This window comes from Anarrhichthys ocellatus, unplaced genomic scaffold (genome assembly GCF_004355925.1).
Source record: "Anarrhichthys ocellatus isolate YVR2014 unplaced genomic scaffold, GSC_Weel_1.0 scaffold51, whole genome shotgun sequence".
Taxonomy (NCBI): domain Eukaryota; kingdom Metazoa; phylum Chordata; class Actinopteri; order Perciformes; family Anarhichadidae; genus Anarrhichthys; species Anarrhichthys ocellatus.
Window position 1 is genome coordinate 1,185,447 of NW_022280081.1, and position 21,635 is coordinate 1,207,081.

General features: G+C 41.9%; 1 protein-coding gene across 1 annotated transcript in view; it reads right to left on the minus strand.

Moving 5' to 3' along the window:
• Positions 1 to 6,675, minus strand: part of tmtc4 (transmembrane O-mannosyltransferase targeting cadherins 4) — a 49,122-nt gene extending 42,447 nt beyond the window's left edge. Inside the window, 4 exon segments of the mRNA XM_031870199.1 lie at positions 5,122 to 5,338; positions 6,261 to 6,376; positions 6,492 to 6,641; positions 6,643 to 6,675. Of these exon segments, the coding sequence (XP_031726059.1) occupies positions 5,122 to 5,338; positions 6,261 to 6,376; positions 6,492 to 6,641; positions 6,643 to 6,675 (516 nt within the window).
• Between the last annotated feature and the right edge of the window lie 14,960 nt (positions 6,676 to 21,635).

The following is a 21,635-nucleotide window of genomic DNA, read 5'->3' on the forward strand; positions in this document are numbered from 1 at the left end:
CACATGCTGTCCATTTCTTCTGATCCTCCTTGAGATGGTTCTACTCCTTCATTGGAGTCCAGCTGTGTTTAATTAAACTGATTGGACTTGATTAGGAAAGGCACACACCTGTCTATATAAGACCTTACAGCTCACAGTGCATGTCAGAGCAAATGAGAATCATGAGGTCGAAGGAACTGCCCAAGGAGCTCAGAGACAGAATTGTGGCAAGGCACAGATCTGGCCAAGGTTACAAAAGAATTTCTGCAGCACTCACGGTTCCTAAGAGCACAGTGGCCTCCATAATCCTTAAATGGAAGAAGTTTGGGACGACCAGAACTCTTCCTAGACCTGGCCGTCCAGCCAAACTGAGCAATCGTGGAAGAAGAGCCTTGGTGAGAGAGGTAAAGAAGAACCCAAAGATCACTGTGGCTGAGCTCCAGAGATGCAGTAGGGAGATGGGAGAAAGTTCCACAAAGTCAACTATCACTGCAGCCCTCCACCAGTCGGGGCTTTATGGCAGAGTGGCCCGACGGAAGCCTCTCCTCAGTGCAAGACATATGAAAGCCCGCATAGAGTTTGCCAAAAAACACATGGACTCCCAGACTATGAGAAATAAGATTCTCTGGTCTGATGAGACCAAGATTGAACTTTTTGGCGTCAATTCTAAGTGGTATGTGTGGAGAAAACCAGGCACTGCTCATCACCTGCCCAATACAATCCCAACAGTGAAACATGGTGGTGGCAGCATCATGCTATGGGGGTGTTTTTCAGCTGCAGGGACAGGACGACTGGTTGCAATTGAAGGAAAGATGAATGCGGCCAAGTACAGAGATATCCTGGAAGAAAACCTCTTCCAGAGTGCTCTGGACCTCAGACTGGGCCGAAGGTTCACCTTCCAACAAGACAATGACCCTAAGCACACAGCTAAAATAACAAAGGAGTGGCTTCGGAACAACTCTGTGACCATTCTTGACTGGCCCAGCCAGAGACCTGACCTAAACCCAATTGAGCATCTCTGGAGAGACCTGAAAATGGCTGTCCACCAACGTTCACCATCCAACCTGACGGAACTGGAGAGGATCTGCAAGGAAGAATGGCAGAGGATCCCCAAATCCAGGTGTGAAAAACTTGTTGCATCATTCCCAAGAAGACTCATGGCTGTACTAGCTCAAAAGGGTGCTTCTACTCAATACTGAGCAAAGGGTCTGAATACTTGTAACCATGTGATATTTCAGTTTTTCTTTTTTAATAAATTTGCAAAAAATTCTACATTTGTTTTTTTCTGTCAAGATGGGGTGCTGAGTGTACATTAATAAGAAATAAAATTAACTTTTTTGATTTTAGCAAATGGCTGCAATGAATCAAAGAGTGAAAAATTTAAAGGGGTCTGAATACTTTCCGTAACCACTGTATATTCCCTCTTTCCAACGCAGTAAGTTATATACAGGACTATAAAGGAAAACTATAAGGTGGATAACAAAATTTGATTTAGAAGATATTTGACTTTATATAATAATATATCTTATATGTTGTTTCCAGCATAATTCATGATCCATTATTAAATACTTCCACTTCATTTATCTTGAGGTGGGAGTTACTTACATGATTCCCAAAGATTATACATTTTGTTATCTGTAAAATGCAGCTTAATTTTATTACAAAAAAACAACTCTTTAGTGTACACAGTTCTTCTTCCCACTGTATACAAAATTTTTTCAAAATTCTTAACAGGATAAAACATAAAAATCTCTCATTACCAGCATTACCGCCTGTGTGTGTGTGTTGTATATGGTGTGTGGGTACAGCATGGTTGGCATCCTGGGGTTGCCTGCTTTGATACATACAGCGGGCCTAAGCCAACAGTCTGCCTGCCTCTCACCCCCCCAGGTCTCACCCAGTCCTTGACCTGCATGATTAAAGAGAACGGACAGGGGGAATAGCTGCCTTCCAGCCGGGCTTTACAGCAAACACACATACGCCAGCAGGTCAATAAGCATCCCGACGCAGCTAATCATCAGGCCGCGCAGCCGCACACACCTCGGCCCCGCGCTCCCAGCTGAGACCGGACTTTTGTTCTTGGCATGGAACCACTGCATGTTTAGTATTAAAGCCTCTGGACTAGTGTGTGAAGGTGGCATGTTGTGCTGCTGCAGGGAATCCATGCTGTAAAGAAAAGTCTATTTGTAGCACAAAATCACAACCAGCACAATGTCTCGAGAGGCTGTAACGTGCCTGTTAATGACCCGGCCCAAGTTCAAAACAAGAACGGGAGCGGGCATGATTAGGGAACTGATCTGGATCGACACATCGGTATCAGCGATGTGTTGGGAAAACCCCGGTGCATATCTTCATCCTCAAGATACACCTTTATTTAGAAATTCCCATGGCACCTCTATGGGACACCTAATAAAATTGTCAAATGCTATTTTAGTTGTCAGTTGATGGAAATGTAACTTACTGTGTTAAATGGGCTTCTGACATCATCTCATATTGATTGAATCAAAATCGTGACTCTGTGATATCGGCAAATATGGATCATTGTCCAAAGAATGGATATCGTATCCTGATAAAACTTCTAATTTACAACCCTGAGGAACAGCTGCATATGTAAGGAAAATAAGCCGATCCAAATATGTAAATTGTCATCATGTGTCACGAGTTTAAATACATTGCAAAGGCTGCTTTTGCTTGTACATAAGAGTCGAGTGAAAAATGTCAAAGTAATTTGTGTTCAGATGCAGTGTGGCCAACGGTGGTCTTAAACTACAAATGCAACGATCACAACTTCAAAAGCATTCACATAATATCACAGACGACATCGTTAACAAAACAAGTGCAAACTTCACTGAAGTCCTCTGCTTTTACCGATAGGAGAGACCTAGTTTGTGCTGTGTTGTCTCATTCCGTGTGTGGATGTGCAAAAGGTACAAAACTGCCGACTTCATGATCTAGATGAAGTTCCAAGCTAACGCTTCAGGTTTGTCACTTACTGAGTCAAAAAAAATGAAAGCAGCAAAAGTAGAAAATGCACCTCTGAGACAAAGAAATGTGCGAGTATGTGTAGGGGAACTCTATTAAGGTTCAACAGTTGCACACTTACAGAATATTACAGTGTCATATTGGACAATGTGAAGTTTTGTCATACTGAACCACATAAAGAGAACGGATTACTACCCAAAACTATCCAAGTTCTATCTTCCACCCAGGGTTCCTTCAGCTTAAGGCAAGTTAGATTTACGACTTTGAAAGACTTTCTTTAAGACCAACTTTACAATAACTGAACTGAACCGCCCGTTTGCGGGTTGACTTTGCAGTTTTGCGTTTCTCACTCTGAATGTGGGATTCCACTGCTTTCATTCCCAACGTGCCGACTTTGAAGCACTTCCTGCACAAAATACACTGCACCTTTTATACAGCGGCTGGTACCGCCATACTGCAGAATCTTGGTTGAATAGTCAATTTAAAATCATAGTCATTAAAATGTGCACTTTCATGTCCTTGCTAGCTAGCAGACCAGTGTTGTTGGTTCCGCTATCCTGATCTGCATCAGGCATTTTGTAAATAATCCAAAAAAAAAAAAAAAAAAAAAAAAGAGATGCTAATAATTATTTTACAGTTTTAAATTGCAATGTCAGAAAGAAAAAGATGAATTAAGTCCTAATTTGCTTGTCCTCACATTTTTAAGACTTTTAAATAATAGTTAAGGTCTTATTTTTTTAGAATAATTTAAAGTATAAATAGGAACCCTGTTCACCACACACACTGAGCTTATCACCCCAAACAACTGCTGCTGTGAAACTAATGATCCGATGTACTGTGTTAAAAAATAAGGTTTGTTTTTCTTTTTACTGTATTTGGTGATCAGTGTTTTCTTGCAGCATTATTTTTTAGACACCATTATGTGATTTGGTTGGTTGTCTGAGGACTTTTCAGAACACAACACGGTTTGGAGCGTGCATTTGCTGTTATGCAAACTGACAAAAACAGCTCTGGTGTATGTGTCACCCACTCTAAAGTCTGGCACTATTCTTTCTAACAATGCATCCCAACAACAGAAAACAAACCGTGAATCAGTATGCACACCATACCAATAACTCTATTTGTAGCTCTATGTATGGTTTAGTGCTGTGGAGTTGCAGCATGTTATTCTCTACCGACAGTAGTGTTGGGCGGTATGACCAAAAATTTGCATCACGGTATTTTTTAAGATTCTGGCAGTTTCACTGTGTTTTTATATGGGTTTATAACGGCTTACGCTACTGTCAGAAGTAAATAGAATATAAAAACATGTTAATGTCATCATGCATAAAGGCTTTGCTTACTATAGGGTGTGCTCGTTTGTTCGTATGATGTTGGGATAGCAGTTTGGCTGAAGTATTTTCGCCCCGGTAAGACGTACAACGTCAGCGTCAACAACAGTGGCTCGACAAACTTTGCAATATATAGTCTTTTGGTCTATGTCGGATTTTTTTAAACACTTCCAAACAGCAGACACAGCTCCTCTCTTGGGCACAGACTATCGGTGCATCTCCGGTCTGTCTTTGTTCATCCTGCATCGCTCCTTTCTGTTCTTTAATGTAGCGTTACTGTAGCGACGGAGCCTCTCCCAGCTGTTAGCAGACTGTTGTGCTAGCGGGCTAGCTAGCGAGCTGTACCCAGCATGCCGTTTGGCGGTGTAATTTTATAAATGTACAATTATTATTGTTACAAATTGTTTATGTGTCACAAACTGTTGTGTCGTGGTGTTTTGCCCTGTTAAAGAGCGTTAGTTGTGGGTTGTTAATTGTTGTGTTAGAAAGTTATAACCATGATTAGGGGTCCCTGTCAATACACTTAAGACAACTAGCTCCGACCGCAGCGCCTTTAGCGGCGAACAATATATTCTGCTGCCTGTTGAAGAGTTACAGCAGTTGTTTCAACTGTGCACCGGTATGGCGGTGTGTGAAAAATTTATATCATACGGGAAATTAAAACCGGTATACCGGATGAACCGGTATACCGCCCAGCACTAACTGACAGCATTGCATCTACTGTTCTGTGTACAAACAATACAGTGCATCCTGTTGCACTGTGGGAGCCGAGCTTGATGTACTTTATAGAAATGAAAATAAAACACTTTTGAACTCAAACTCTACTTACACTTTCTGTGTGGACCGGGTGGGCGGCGAAGAGGAGGGCGGCGAGCAGAGAGGTCTTGGGTGCGTGGTTGTGTATGCTGCCCTTCTTGTCATACGACAGACCACCAATCAGTATAGCAAACACGTCAATCATAAGGGCAGATATGATAGCGTGGAGGATGATGTTCAGCACGTGGAAACCAACAGGGTGCAGGCCTCCCGCCAAGAGGTAGTTCAGCCTGCAACAGCAAGAGGGGGGAAAGACCTGCTGGTAAATATAAGGCAGCTGTAGGAAAGTGCAGAAGTGTGTGAGAGCATTTGTAAACATGATAGCTTTGTGCCAATTCAGTGTGAAAAAAGGTGTATTAGTCATTGTTCTATCTTTAAGTATTGTTACATAGAACTGTAACTATGACCATGTTGCTTTGCAGCAGATAAGACAGTATTCTTGTAGTTCATACTCAAAGACTTGGAAGATTTGAATACTCGAAAAACGTTCAATTTTGGTAATATATAATGCAACATAGAGCACGCCGAGTATAAACAAGCTTGAAGCTTGCGCGTTATCTGCGGAGGCTCGCTCTACGGTGCCACGCGAAAATTTAAACAAAGCTTCAGTGTGCGTGATTAAAGCCTACACGTTGTTAAGACTGCATTGAGCTCCAGCAGTAAGAGTAACAGGAGGCACCCTGCCACGGCACCAAGCAGCACTAGACTCAGAGCAGCTCAGCGTTCGACAAAGCCACATTTTCTTTGACGCCTCTGTGCAGGTCTTGTGTTCTGTCCCTGCAGCAAAGTCTCTTTATCATAACAAGAACTTCAACTGACTCATGTGAAAATTATGTTTTTATGGAAAGCTCTAGGAGGCTCATGATACACGTTATGCACGATTCCTTGTTTTCCTGAGTCGCTACAACCGAGGTGGAGAGTGTAAAGTTAGCACGACCCATAGAGCCACAATAGCCACATCTATGGGAAACACACCAGTGTTAAATTAACCGTAATGTCCATTTAACATAACACACCCTCAAGGTTTAACTGTTGACAGGAAGTATGTTGTTAAACTGTTAAACAACGTGAACACCTGCCAGACGATCAGTATAATTGTTTGTAACTATTGTCTTAACATCTGTGTTGGAGCACACACAGTAGATATATTACCTAAATGTAAGGACAGTGAGAGGTCGGTAGGATTTGTGACTAGAGTTGCTACTCAGGTTGCTTCCCCAGAAGTCATTGCTCCAGATGTTGTTCAGAGGCGTTGCTGGTTTCAAGTCCTGGAACAGAAACACAAAATTAGACTGATAACGACGCCACTAACGTGGAGGACGCCGTCACTCTGTTGATGCTGAAGCAATGTCATAAAATGGCTTTTTAGAAAGGGAAACATACCTTGTTGTTGACAATTGCTTCAGAATCATCAAACACAAACTCCCCGTCATAACTGTTCATGAAGCACAGGAGTGCCACCAGGGCCACAGTGACCTTGGCCTGGACTGAAGCAAGCTTTGGAATTGGTATCTGGTGATCCCAATACACTTCAGATAATGCCATGATGCACTGGGTCTTTGGTCATTCTGTCATCATCTAGTGCCTGAGGGGAAGAGAATGGGTGCAGGCAGATAGCGTCATGTTGTGTCCGCTGCTACAAGCAGTACAAGCATACACAAATACAAAATAAAACCTGAGAAGAACAGTCTTTATACACTGGGTGGATTCATACCTCATCTTGTGAGAGGTCACCGTGCCTTGTGCAACTCCCATGTTAGCTTCTTTGCCAGCTGGCTAACGAGCAAACGTAAACGTTACCTCGCGGAAGGAGCCAACAGTCGGACCCGCACGCAGACGTGGAAGAATGGCTTTGCACTTTGTAACAAAGAGGTTATGTTATCACGTTGCCACTGACACACGGAGGGGGACGTTACCTTGGACGTTAACAGGCTAATAAAGCGTGACTTTAGCATGTCTTGTTAGCGGGTGCTGTTCGGATTTGAACGGTATGAACATGACAGGCGCGCGGCAGTGCATGAATCGGCAACACGCGCTATCTTAATTTGAAATATTTTGTCAAACATTGTGAAGATTTTCAGTCACATAACGTTATCCGGCGAGGTGCAGACGAAAAGCTTGCAGCTGTAAACAAATATACACGCTCTGGCTACACCATTTCCGGTATAGCGTAGCGGTCACGTGGTTATTTTCAGCCAATAGATGAAATCAGGATGAAAAGATCTTCTTCTGTTTTTTCCCCTCCTCTTCTTCTTCTTGTGCCAACTTTTACAGGTTAAACAGAGAAACACATACAATTCAGTCATACAATACAGTTAATGAAAAAAGTTAGTTATATTCCACCACGGATCATAATGTTTACTCTAACCACTCGCAGCTTATCAGAACCTTACAGTTTACTGCTTTTTTTAAAGAGATGGAATAATATTGAGCAGGATTGAGTTCAGTCTTTTGGTCCGGCCCCCTGTCTATTGGTAAAGCTTCAATAATAGTTTTCGCAACACTTTGCTTAAAAATCCATCCTTTTCACTCTCCATCTCTCTCTATTTATCTAGGCTACTTATAGCTGACTTTGCCTCTGACATAATGTTCTTATCCTGTCATTGATTGTCTATCCTTGTTTTACTTTTGCAGAACTGCTGATGAATCAGATCAGAGATCAGTGCAAAATACTGTCAATAAAGCTGGCTCACTATATGTGAATACACACGCACATACACTGACACACGCACACACACACACACACACACACACACACATACACCCACACACACAATCGTTGCGTGAGTGCTGCATTCTGGTTGTACATGAAACAAAGTTGATATATATTGTGCTCTTCTCATTTAATTTGTTCTCTGTCATACCATCTCAGAGCAAACCACCTTTAATATGAGGAACTATATTTCAAATTGATGTAGAGGAGTTACCTTAACAGCCGGATTTTGTTTTGTTTATGCTTGTTCCGACATTACATCACATTGACAGATGTGAACATGACATGTAGTGTTGTTTGGACCTGAGTTGTGCTTTTGGTTTCTAGTGCTGATAATTATTGGGTTACTTGGTCATGTAAATGACACAGTGGTTTGTTAACTAGTTGGAGGAGCATGTCATTTGGTTTCATGTAAAGCTAGATGGTATTTTAGCACCACATGATGCATGTTATGCAAGCATCTGAAGTTACTTTAGGTTTTAATTTTTACATTCTATTCTATTCTATTAGAATATGACGTTAAGATTAACATCAAAATTATCAAAACATATGGATTAATATATAGGAATAGGCTGAAATTTGTCTCAATAAAAGCATGTTGGACACCAATGTTAAACAGACAGCAGCTGTCTAGTTAACTAATTAATTTCGTCATCAGGGTTTCACTTTTTGAAGTGTCGTGATGTATTTTAAAAGCTGGGCAGAGCAGACGGATAACTTTTAAACTCAATCTCAGTTTTATAATAATCCCTTAAATAAAGAAACTGTTGAGCAAGCGTTCCCCTTTACTGTCAGGGTATTCAGAACCTTGGTGTGCATTCACCATCTTTTATTTTGACACCGGCATGGCCTGTCTGGTAGGGTCACGCCCCTGCATTTGCCAGTACATTGGAATAACAGCGTAGTCGTGTATCTTCAATCTGGTAATCTGTTGTCTGTCACAAGATATTTCAGTAGAAATAAGTGTTAATAGAAAGATGATTGTCTGGAAGAATTAGAGGTGCTGAGGTTGCGGCGAGGCCCATGGCAGGCTTTGGGATTTTGTGCTCCACTTCACCTGTCATTGCTTAGGGAAGAAAAGGAATCTCCCTAATGGCCGGAGCCGGGGGCCCAGGGCGAAAAGAGGGTGTCTGGGGGGAGAATGGGTCTCAGGGTTGGTTAGAGAAACAGACACTTATTCGGCAAGAAAGCACACATAATTAAGGCTGTGCTTTAAAAACATCAACCTTCGGTATCTGCACAGTCAAATGCAATTGTTATGGGTGCTACTAGTTTGGTGAAGCTTTCGAGGGTTTCCAGATTGGTGCCTGCTGGTTCTCTTCTAAAAATGGGTTCAAACGGGTTCAGAGAGCTCACATAATTTACTCAGTTTCTGCACATGGCCTTGATATTACAAGCTTTTCAGCAGAATTGTTCCCATCTAACCGGGAACATGGATACTTCGGCAGAATCATTTAGTACCCTCCGAAATTGCCTAATTACCACCCCATGCAAAATGCATGAAGTATGGATTTCATCTCCTGGTTCTTCACCCATGTCAGTCGGTCGGTATTCACGCTATTAGCATCACTTCCACTGGGCTGGCCAGGGCGGGGCGGTGGAGATAATGAGGGAGGAAGTCCCAGTATACACCATTGGAGGATCCAGTGGCCCAAATGTAGGGAGACAAGGCTGCCATCTTCGACCCCGTCAGGGAGGATCCACTGTTTCTGTGATCGCGCAGAAGGTGACAGACATTGATTGTGTGCAGTCTGACATAGAATCACAGCAGAAAGGAAAGGTCAGGGTCAAATGGCGTGAAAGTGAAGAAATGGCTGGGCATCACGCAACGTCCCGAGATGAACGATGCAGGCTGCATGTGTTTTTCATCATTAGCTGTTAATCGCAGTCGGAACAGTTTGCTCTTCTCTGATCTCAGCGGGAGACACGCGGTGATATTCTCCAAAGCCTTGTTTATTAAAGAAAATATCTACTAATGAAGAGCAAAGTTTATATTTGTTAAACATGCTTTGTGGTGAGAGATTTTACATGTTTTAAAGATTACAGATCTGGCAAAAATAGATGTACTAGAACAACTTTTGCACCCGGGACAAAGACAATCTCTTGGGCTAATGCGTGTTTATCCCCTTCAGACCTGGAACATGAAATATTTATGGGTTTTCAGCCAATGGAGATGCATTGTTTGGAAATTTGACTTCTGCCTTAGAGTCTAACTGAAAGAGTGAGAAACTTTAAGTTATGCATTTGTTTACATGCAAACTTGGCTTTCCGGAACTGTAATATTGACATACTTACAATATCCACTGTTACTTTGGAGATGTTCAACGTTAAAAACACAGGACGTTTGCAAAATTGTTGTCCATCCCACTAAACATCTGGTCAGGAGTAACATTCAGAAGTCTGATAACAATATTATTCGTATGGTTTATGAGGTAAGGGCAATCATTTAAAATCATGCAACATAATTTTTTTATTTTACATTACATAGTCATTTTAGATATAACCACATTCATATTCAAAGTAAGCAAGTTAATTTAATCATATTTGAATTTATTACAGCTGCAGAGATTCTTGGGCCTGCAAAAAACATAGAACTTCCATTGGGTAGACCTAGTGAACGTAAGAGAAGGTCTGCCCATGTTAACTATTGCCTTTAAATGGAGGCTGTTCACAATCCGCTCTATGCCGTTCCCCAGGTGTAGTGTGTATGAACGTGGCCACGGTAAGAGTCACAGACAGTACTCGGGCCCCCGCAGCAGTGAAACGGCGATCTGGACTTGTGGGATCTGGCCAGTGCCCGGACACGCTGCTCTGCTGCTGCGATGGAAAAAAACAGCTGTGACGGCAAAACATCAAGGTCGATCAAACGCAGTCAGAACACAGGCAGACCTTAGATACAGAGAACAACGATATAGCCAAAAGCAGTGCTTTTCTCAAAGGCCTTCTCCTTTTCTTTGAAAGTTGGTGATGGTGGTGCATATTTACAATGTGCATGAGTCTGTTAAAGCCCGGTTAGGAAAGTACAACTGTTGCACACTCCGCTTGCTAAAACCTTAGTTGTCTCTTCTTTCTTTTTCTAGAAGCAAGAACCATTCCTTTTCTCACTGTCTACAACTCCCCCCCCATTAAAGTCACTGGACTCCAAAGCGTTCTCGGAAAACATTCCTATTTTTGTCTGGGTGACAGAGGCGGAACCGACATCTACAACAAAGGTGAGTGAGATATAATTGACTGTAAACCAGGTACTGAGTCGTCGCTTGTCACGCGGCCCGTCTGAACCTCCTTTAAACAGACGCTCTTCACTCGTTATTTTGGTTAAATCTGAAAGCCTCACCTTTTCTGATCAAAAGTTTTTCTAATATCACAATCCCCCCCAAACTTATCCTTAAAGACAGTATTGTGTCGTTACACGTGTTTCATCTCCTCTAAAGTTCTTGTAGGCGAACTATTGATGCGGCGGAGCTGAACCGTCTCCTTTTGAAATGTTCACCTCGGAGGGCAGCGAATCCAAATCTCTCCGCGCGATTGAGCTGAGCCGCGGGGACTTCAGGTGGAAAATCAAACACTGTTTCAAGCACTTCCAAGCTCTTCATCGGGAGCTGCCGATGTTCAAGGCTCCTCCAAAGCTTCCCCCCTGCCAACCCGCATGTAAGAACTGCTAATTCGCTCACCTTTTTGTCGTCTCACTTTACACATGCAGCACACGCGCTGGAGCCACGTGCGGCCTCACGCGAGACGTAGACACGCGCGCTGAACTTCCGAGATGTTTTTTGGCAAGAAACCTATTCATGCCCCGTCCTTCCTCTCTTGTATCCCTGAGTGTTCATCTCTCAGCTGAGGGTACTCAGTTTCTCTTCAGCTCACTCTCATTTCCTTCTGTTCAGCAGCTCGGAAAAAATACAGCCTGTTCTGGCAGACGGCAGAAATTCATTTATATAACAAGCCCACTGAAGGATTTGAGAAAAAAAACTTCTAGCCGAATGAAAACTTGCAGTCTGGTTAAGCATCCATTGGGATATTGGGATTTAGAGAGAATTCTGTATTAAAAAAGAAATTGCCATTGAATTCTGCAAGCACCACGAAGTTTAATGATGCAACTTTTCAACCTTTAGAAAAACAGCTTTTATCTGACACGTGTATGATCCCATTAGGTCTGAAGATATCAAGTAATAGACATAATAGAATCGCATCCCCGATTTAAACCTTCATGCAGTAATAATGTTAATGCTGTAATTCCGGCTGTGTGGAGACACAGTCATTAGGCTATGTATGCACTCTACAGCTGAGAGGAACACAGCTGGACTCCGTCTGACGGATGCAGCTGGAGGACAACCCCGAGAAACATCCTCAAAAAGCGCTGTAACCCAAGCGACCGCAAGTGCGGCCACTTGCAGTCAAAGCCTCGTCTTGTATAAAGAGTGACATCAATGCAGTCAACTCCACTGAAGGTGATCCATCCGCGCTTTAATTAGGCGCGAGGAGCTAACAGTAATTTCCTCCTCGTTCGGAGCTCCGCGGCCCGCACGAGGAGAGTCCCTTCACAGAGGACGGTGATGGAGAATATCTTGCATTAATGAGGGGAATCACAGCAGGCAGGAGCAAAGAAACTATCACTTAAAGAGCTAAGATGGCCGCTAATATCCGTTGCCTAAAGAAGAAGAAGAAAGAAAGGAAGAAAAAAAAAAGCGATGAGATGACACATTATAATAATGATGCGTAAGTGCAAAGTAAGCATTTTTACAGTAAATTTGTTCTTAAAGAATATGTGCGAGATACTGGAAGTGAAGTATTATATTCTGCTGGAAAGCTTGCGGCTTCATTAGGCTGCCAATGTGTCACGGTCAATTTCATTCTTTTCATATCTGTAGACAGAAAAAAATAATAAAAATCAGATCGTTTGCAGTTTCTTTTATTGTAAACCGTTTCCTTTCAGAGAGGAAAAGAAGATGAATCTTTATTTTCTTTGAGGTGCTGTGTGATACTTTTTTTGGACGTCAGTCAGACTTCCTTTGTAAGAAATGGGAGCGTAACTTTAGTTTATTTCATTGTGCTGTATGCTGAGGACGACAAAATGCATTGTTTGAATTAGAAATGCACATGTTTATAAAATTGTAGGATGGCTCATTTGAGTCTCAATTGAATTACTTGTTGAAACTATGCTACTGAGACCTTTTTTGCCTGCATTGGTGTTTGTTGGTTTATGAAGTCAAAGGGTTAATCTTGACACAAAGTGGGGAACAAATGCAATTCCAGAGTGATAATCCTGCGGTGTGTGGTACTTTCGGCCTAAAAGATAAGAGAAGAAATGACTGCACATGTGGTAGCATTAGTCTACATCTGAGTTAAAACAGATTCAGCACTCCACACGCTGAATTCAACCATTGTGTTGAGTCTGGCGCACTTTGTAGATGGCTGGTGGGGAAAGGACTCTTTTGTTCTCTACATGAGGCCGGAGGACAACCAGGTGGGAATGGTGATCCTCTGTGATAAGGGCTTTTTTTTCTCCCCCCCCTTCACATCAGGATGAGCACCCAGGAGCCCGGGTGTCCATCACGGAGTCACTGTCGAGAACCTCCCCAGGCAGGCATCTCTTCTTATCGTATATTTACATTTTGCTGTGATGGCATAGCTACACATTTGTGCTGACTGCACTCCTGCACAGATTACTTGTGTGCCGTGTTCTCTATCTCTGTATACATGCCACAAATGTCACATCCATATTGTTTGGGAACAACACAGGGTGTCTCCATCAGGCTCTGCCAAGAAAGAAGCGCCGGACTTGAAACAGAATGCATGCAGGAGTAATGAAACCAGTGTAGAAACTACAGCATGCATGTCTGTTCTTCCGTCTTTTGTCTCCCAGTCTTTGATGGGAGATATAGGATATATGAACTGCCCACCTCTACAGTCAGAATTATGTTTGTGGCTTGCAGGTTTGTTAATCCTGTGCTCTACTTTAATGCCATGGGATTAGGAGCCATAGGGGTTTTTGTCAGAACCTCGTGGTATGGACCAGTTTTCCACGGTGGAAAATATCTATATGTGTAAACTTGTGTCCTAACTGCAATGTAAACAGACCCGTGTCCTTGACACAGTGCTTTAGTAAATATGTATATGTGGCAATGTGTGCATCTGGCATTGTATTCTATCCTTTATTCTTTTCATGCCTGCCTTGTAAAGCACTTTGTAATTGTTCCTCGTTTTGAAAAGGGTGATCACCCAAAGGTCGAAAAGGGTCGTTGCTTTACTGCTTTATTTTTATTTGTTGATTTTACAAAATTATTTTTCTAAATTATTTTATTTTATTTATTTTGTTATATTTATTTCTTTGTTTATTTTTTATCATAGCGACTGTTTTTTCCCCGTTTTATCTGGGTGTAACTCTTACTCTTACCTTGTCGTGCTTTGTTGGGCCTCACTGTTGAGCTTTCTGTTGTTATTGCCTTACTTTTGCTGTTTCGCCTGTCAAAGCACTTTGTACACTCTGTTTTTAAAGGTGCTATATAAATAAAGTTATTATTATTATTATTATTATTATTATATAAATAACCTTTACTATCATTATTATGAACCACAAAAGATACAAACATTCGATGCACAACATGAGACTAGTAGTCTAGTATAATCTAGCGTTAAATACTACAGTGATACAGAAAATGTGGATTTTCTATAAAATGTGGCATCGTCAAAACTAAGAGCTAATCAGCTCTTTGATCAGGCAACAGCCAGGCGCTTCCCATCATGCCCCGGGTCTTGCAGTGGGTTGGAGATCAAGTTTGCCAGAGCAAGTTGGGGATCAAGTCTGACACAAATCAGGCATTGTGCAGCATGCCAGGGATTGCTTCTGTGCGAGCCTGGCTCATTTCGAATGAGCCCGTTTTGTGGTGTCAGTCGTTGTAACGAGCATATACAGACACAAGCTGTGTGTGTTGCAACTGAAGCAGGGCTGATGCCATGGATGAGCCTGAACCATTTGGGAAATATGCTGTAAATCAAAACAAAAGGCTAACTATTGAATAGAGTGGGAGAATCTTTCAGAAAATGTACTTGGCAAAGTAAGGTATGTAATTGGTATCAGTACTGAAGCTCTGCTATGGTACAGTATTGGCAACAGTATCAACATCTTTCAAACATACATAACCCTATGTTACCGTAACATTAACATATTAGTGGTCCAACCAGATCTCATGGATAGGCGTATAGATAGCATTTCAGTGTGTCATTGATGATGACATACTGAACATGATATTTTACGCCCGCTTTTCATGTAACGCCTCGTTGTTGCCGTGAAAAGGTTGCGTTTATTTTTAGGCAACAAAAACACTTAGTCAGGTTTAGAAAAAAGTCATAGTCGGGCTTAAAATTATTATGTAGGTTAAGTAAAATAGAAAAACAGAAAACACCTCACAAAGGCAACCAACATAAAAAAAGAAAAAACACTCTTGGTGGCAAATCCTGTGGTTGTTGCAACCATCCACCTCCCCATTGTCTTCCCAGCCCGCCCAATATAAGCACTCTCTCTTACATTTTAAACTGCGTCACCTATTCACATGGATGCATTTACAATGCAGTCAGTAAAGACTACATGGCATACAAATGACATGCAAAAAGCAAGAACGACGTTCTCATTGTTATTCTTAAAGCACGCAAAATGACTTACAAATGTCGGGTCATTCATACGGGCGAAATGATCACAAATCATTGTCTCTATCATTATGAAAAAGATAACATCCGTAGCCACTTAATAATAACCAAACTAAAAACCTTTAACAACTGCCACACTTCCTAAACACCTGCAGTCGTTGACACGCAGACGGAGGTTAAGTCCTGTCCAGTTCCATCAGCTTCACCCCATGCCTCCACAGGTGTCTACGGCCCTGCCTCCCAGAGTGACGGAGCCATCATAACACATCACAGCTCAGAGTAGGAGAGTGGCAGCAATCCATCCAGCCTACTGTACGAGTGTGGGGCCCCTGGGCACGGGGACGGGGATGGACCTCGGATCATTTGCCGGATGCCCGGGATGATTCTTTTAGGGGATGGCAGAACACTTTGTCAGCATGTGGCTCCCTGCAGGGTTCTTTCTTACAGGGGTCAGGATTCGGACCAGAAGAATGGTTGGATGAATGGCCGAAGGGGGGGGGGGTGCAGTAAAGAAGAAGGGACGTGTGAGACCTGCCAGCGGTTAGGTTTGATTTGTCCTGTACCGCGGTCCCTGCTGTTGACCTCTCCCTGGTTTTGCTCACAAAAGTGTTCCGCCAAAAACCCTCTCGTCGCCATGGCACCCCAGGCCCCGGCATGATTGACACCTTGTCACATTATCTTATGACAGCGCTTGGGGAGAGAGAGAGAGAGAGTGCTGAGGAGTGATACTGAAGTGGCTGGGGACTCGCACACAGTCAAACACACACACACACGGTCACACATACGCACACGGGCTTGCACGCATATACAGTAAACACACCCAAAGGAGCTCCAGCACACTTTAGCTGGGTATTGGAGGTGCAACTCAGTGGATGTGTCTGTGTGTGTGTGTGTGTGTGTGTGTGTGTGTGTGCATATCGTGCTCTAGAGGCATAATTCACCAAACACTGGGGAAGGTTGATAGAGGGACGCAGATGTTTTGCACATTGTGTACATCGGGCTGCACAGACATGCTATTTTAGGCAGCGGGGTGTATGGTACAGTCTGCCAATTCCTTTATGAGATGAACATCAGTTTCTATTGCTGGATATAGCCCCAGGCCTTTATTTATGTCAGTCTATACCCAAGAGAGGCTTCATTACAGCAATGCAACCTCTCTGGCATATGTACTGAGTAGTTGTAAATCAGCAAAGAGGACTAAAAATAGATGAAAGTCAAGCAAAGAGAGTTGATCTAAACTTTGTTCTAATGCTAATATGATGTGAGGCTCAGAAAAGGCAGTTGAATCAGTAACATGCTTTTATTGAACAGCTTACTGCTTCAGAAGGCACATTCCAAACCAATGATGCGCATTGAACGGTTCTATATGATATTCAGAGCAGGAATATAGCAGCAAACAACTGTTAGCTGAGCAGAGAATTTTGAATTATGCCTTTAATAGTAAGGTACTAAGCCACCTGGCTCTACATCACTATTGCCCCATTTACACTGCAGAAAGTTTTCCACGTACCTTTTTTCGGACTTTACCTGTATGCTGATGGCAGAAAACCTAGTTTTGGTTTCAGCAAACCAAGAAGTCTTTGCTCATGAAGAGCTACTATCCAATAGGAACTCAGGTTGGCGTTTGCATTGCTGAATGTTACTGAGACTTTGCTGAAGGCCTTGAGACAGTGTTCAGTATTTATTTACAAGTAAACAAAGTTGTTGCTAGTATCAATGTTAGGGACTTGTGATAAAAATGTCTTTGAATGTAATTCATTTAAGACAAAGTCTCGCAAACCAAGTAATATGAAAACAAAAAAGTCTCGAGTGAGTAGTCTGACAAGAGAAATAGAGCAAAAAAAAGTGAGACAAAACTTAAAGGGACAGTTCACCGCGTAATCAAAAATACAATACTATTAGTTCCTGGAACTGTTTGTGCAGTGTGAAAGCATCAACCCAGCCAAGACTTCTCCACACACCTTGCCACACAACAAGATATTCAACCCTCAGGCCCAAACTCGGCTGTCCAGACCATCACATGCCAATATCCTGCTCAGTTGTGCTTCTCTTCACTTTCAACAGACAACTTTTGGAAGTATATCTCAACACCTGCCACACAGTTTTCATAAACTGACTGATTCTAACACTTATTTACCATGAAACCTCACAGTGTGACTCTACGCCAAAATACGCTAAAAATACGACACGTTACAGGACTTCAGTCTTCGTCGGGAGTTGCCGAGGACAGGTCGATGTTCTCAGGTCACTAAGTAGAACGGACAGTGGTAACCCTTTCTGTAAATGGGACTCGTGGGGAGCCGTCTCCAGCAGTGGGCCACCAATGTTTATCCACATGGGTATGACCCCTTTTCGAGGGCCAGGTCAGAGCAGGCATGCCAGTAACAGCTGGGTGAGGATGACGAGTGTCAGACCACAGCACACATCAAAGCTCCGGACAAGTATCTGACAGCTGGACGACACTGAACTGGAAGATTTGTTGTTTCATGTTTGTTGTCAGTGAAACGCATTTTTCATAAACCATAATGATAATTTAACATCAATTTAAGTTGTATGTATTATATCATATTATTTCATTCGTACCCACCACCTGTAAGCTAAACCAGTCATTGGACACACATCCCTCCCCCTCATCAATTATTTGGCAGGTGTATTGAGGAGAGTCAGGCCAATATGAAGTCCCCATTAGCATCTGAGGCCCACTTTAAGGGTGGATATTCATCCACCTCTACCTCTCACACTGAGGCTCCCTCCCTCCCTCCCCCTCTGGAGGCCTGCATTAAACAGAAAGACTGCATGGATGAGTGAGTCAACAAATTACCACAGCCAATAAATGGAGAGAAATGATCCGCCTCTCTATATGCCACCAGTCTCTTATTTTCCCTTTCTTTCCCCTTGTTTTCTCTGTACTGCCCCCCCCCCCCCACTACCTTACTGACCTCCATTAGGGTTATTGTCCCGGGCTTTTAAATAAACATGATCTTAGCCTGAGCTTCTCCTTATTGCATTCAGTTAGAGCATCCCATCCCTCATGCTTGACTGGTTGCGTCCATCAGCTCAGGGGAGCCTGACTTGCTGCAAAAATCCCAGCAAATGCACGCAAAGCCGCTACAGCTGTTGGTCTAACCTTTGAGTGTCTCCTAAGGAGCACGGTGATATTTACACTTAATAAAATTATGCCTACCAGGAGAATATGCCGCTGACATTTGCCATTTGTCAAGTTGAGGTGGCAGCGAGGCTCTACGAGTCATTAGTGTTCAGGGTACAGTCGACAGTTCCTCAGCCTGCAGTCGCCCATTACTGCACACGGAAGCAATCTCTGTAAAGATCATATGTAACTGCCACATTGCATTAAAGGAGTCTTTTCACACGTATACCTGCATAACACTAATTCTTCTTTTCTTCTTCTTTTTTTTCATCTTTCGCACAGCGTGAAGCCAATCTTTCCTTCATTCTAACGCAGCGTTGCATTTACAGTAGTAGTAAGTGTCAAACAGCCCTTGAGCTGAAAGGTGGTGATTTTCTGTGGAGGGTCTCTTTGCTCATGTTTCCCGGAGCGATCTGGCCTCAAGTTGAAAAGGAGGTTGCAGTTATAGATATAGATGAAAAGTTAACGGCCGGCAATGGCTGTGTACTGGTACAGTATGTACCGGTACGGGTAGTAGAAGTTAGGGAATAAGGGAGGGACAATGTGGGAACTTAAAGAGACAGTTCACCTCAAAATCAAAAATACATATTGTCCATCTTACTCATAGAATTTATCAATCTAGTTTTGGAGATACCAGCCATAGAGATGTCTGCCTTCCGTCCAATATAATGGGACTACATGCACTCAGCTTGTGCTGCTCAAAGCGCCCAATAAATACAAATGATAAACTGTCTTTCTCTTTCCAGAAATCATGAGCCGGGTACAAGAAATAATTCACAGACCTTGTTGTGAGTAGTTTCATGTCATTAGTTGACAGAAAATTGTTCCTATGAACCTGCTCATAACAAGGTCAGTGTCATCTGGTCACATTATATTGGAGAGAAGGCAGACATATATTTCAAAAGTAGGCAACTCACACCAAAACAATCTAGATTGAGCATTAACTGTCCCCCAAAGCAAAAAAAAGTACTATTTAGTTTGCCGATCCTCTTTTTGCTATCGTCTGTGCCCCTTTTCTGTTCATAAGTTTATTGTAATTTTTTTTTAAATAAATCAAAGCAGATTTATACACTGCTACTGAAGAGACTGCCACATCATCTCACAAACTTCCAGCTTTTCTGCTTAGTATGTCATTCTATACCCTGTAATAATAGAATAGGTACATTGTACATTGGGGATCTTAATCTAAAGCCGAAAGAAAAACTAGGATATTAATGAGGAGCTTAGAATAAAGGGGCTACATTTTTAGCCCATGCAGAGTGATAGATGTTGCAGGTCTCATGCCCTTCCCCGGTAGAGTCAAAAAGAGGACATGCTGCTTAGGCTTGGTTCCTTCTGAGAAGACAAAAGGACAGAAGAAGTCTGCCCAGGATCATTTACAAATGATGGGTCCTTTCAAAACACAGCCGTTGTTATGATGAGGATGAATTTGGCCTCGATTAAACATACGGTATACAAGAATGTTTGCTTGTTGCGTGTTCAGAGCTTGTTGTTGGTGCTACGAAATGTTGATTGTAGGTATGTAGGTTGTGTTTTAAAGCGCATTTTCATTCTAAAATTATATTTGAAGTCGTCATTGATCACAACAACAATGAGATGCAGTGGGAATACATCAGAGATATTACAATGAGCATAAAAGAAGAACAGAAGTAATGTACAGTGCCTATAAAAAGTATCCTCTACGCTGTTCCCCCTAGGCTTTTTCATGTTCTATTCCCAAGGAAAAGAAAAAAGTGTACTCAAGAAGTTCCTGAAACTTTGTATTTCTAGTACGTGTTAGTGTTTGTCTGTAACACTGAATATTCATGAGAAAATAAGCAACAACCAAAGTTAAAAAATAAGAAAAACAACATCCTAATTTATAATTTATTAAGAGTTTAACACTCAAAAATCCTCACTATCACATTTTGATTTTAAATCCTAATTTGTGTAAAAAAAACACCTTCCTGTGCTTTAAATCAAAACCACAAAAGTTGTACGTACTGTTTTAAAATGTGTCAATATTACATTGAATCTATGACGTGATTTAAAAGCACATTGGAAACTGGTCTTTTTCATGTTGGTTTCAACATTCTGCTGTGGGTTTCATAACTTTTGTTTATTTGCTAGTGTTCTCTTTTTTTGAAAGTGTGTTTGAGCCTTTTGGATTAGAGAAGCTTTTGTGATTGTTCATAATGCATGCGTTGTTTATTTTTTGTGATCATCTTGCTTTTTTTCTGACAACCTCCCGTTTAGTTGGTGCTTACATAAAGTTTATAGTGTTCCTTCCAATACAGGACTATCCTCAAACTCACCCTAATGCATCCCCTTAGCTCAGTAGTCACAGCGCTTTACCCACATTATTTTACCCATACTGCTTTATTCAAAAAACACTCAAAATGGAAATATTACAAAGTATTCTTAGACTAAACTAAGATAACGTGAAATTAAAGACTCACGTCGATGTAGCTCAGAAAATCCAACACAGTCTAGGTAATTAATAGGAAACAGAGAATCTATAGTTAAAATATTTAATTAGACTTTATGGTGTAAAGCTGTTGTGTTGTACTTCAAGGAGTGCAGAAGAAAACAATTACAATTGTAACGATGTATGGCGATATATTCTCAGGATATATTCTAACAATAAATTCTAGTGATAGATTCTAACAATATATAAAGATAGATTCTAACTATACATTCACACGATTTATTCAAATGATATATAATGATATATTCTTATGATGGACTCTAGGGATATGCTCATTCTTATGTGACACAAGTGTCAACAGTCACCACCACAATCACTGGACTATGTTTACTGCTGATTACCCCTGTAGCCAGAGAGACCAGTAGCATTCATTTAACTGTCCCTGTTAAAAAAAAAAGGCATATATATTATTAACCCCTCGCTGTTGGAGGCCTCCGACAACCAGTCAAGTTGTTCTGCTGTATGTCTATTACTGTAGAAGTTCAGTGAGTGAAACAAAAAACTGAGTCACATTCCTTGCATGTATAAATTCACATGCTTGGCCAGTAAAGCTGA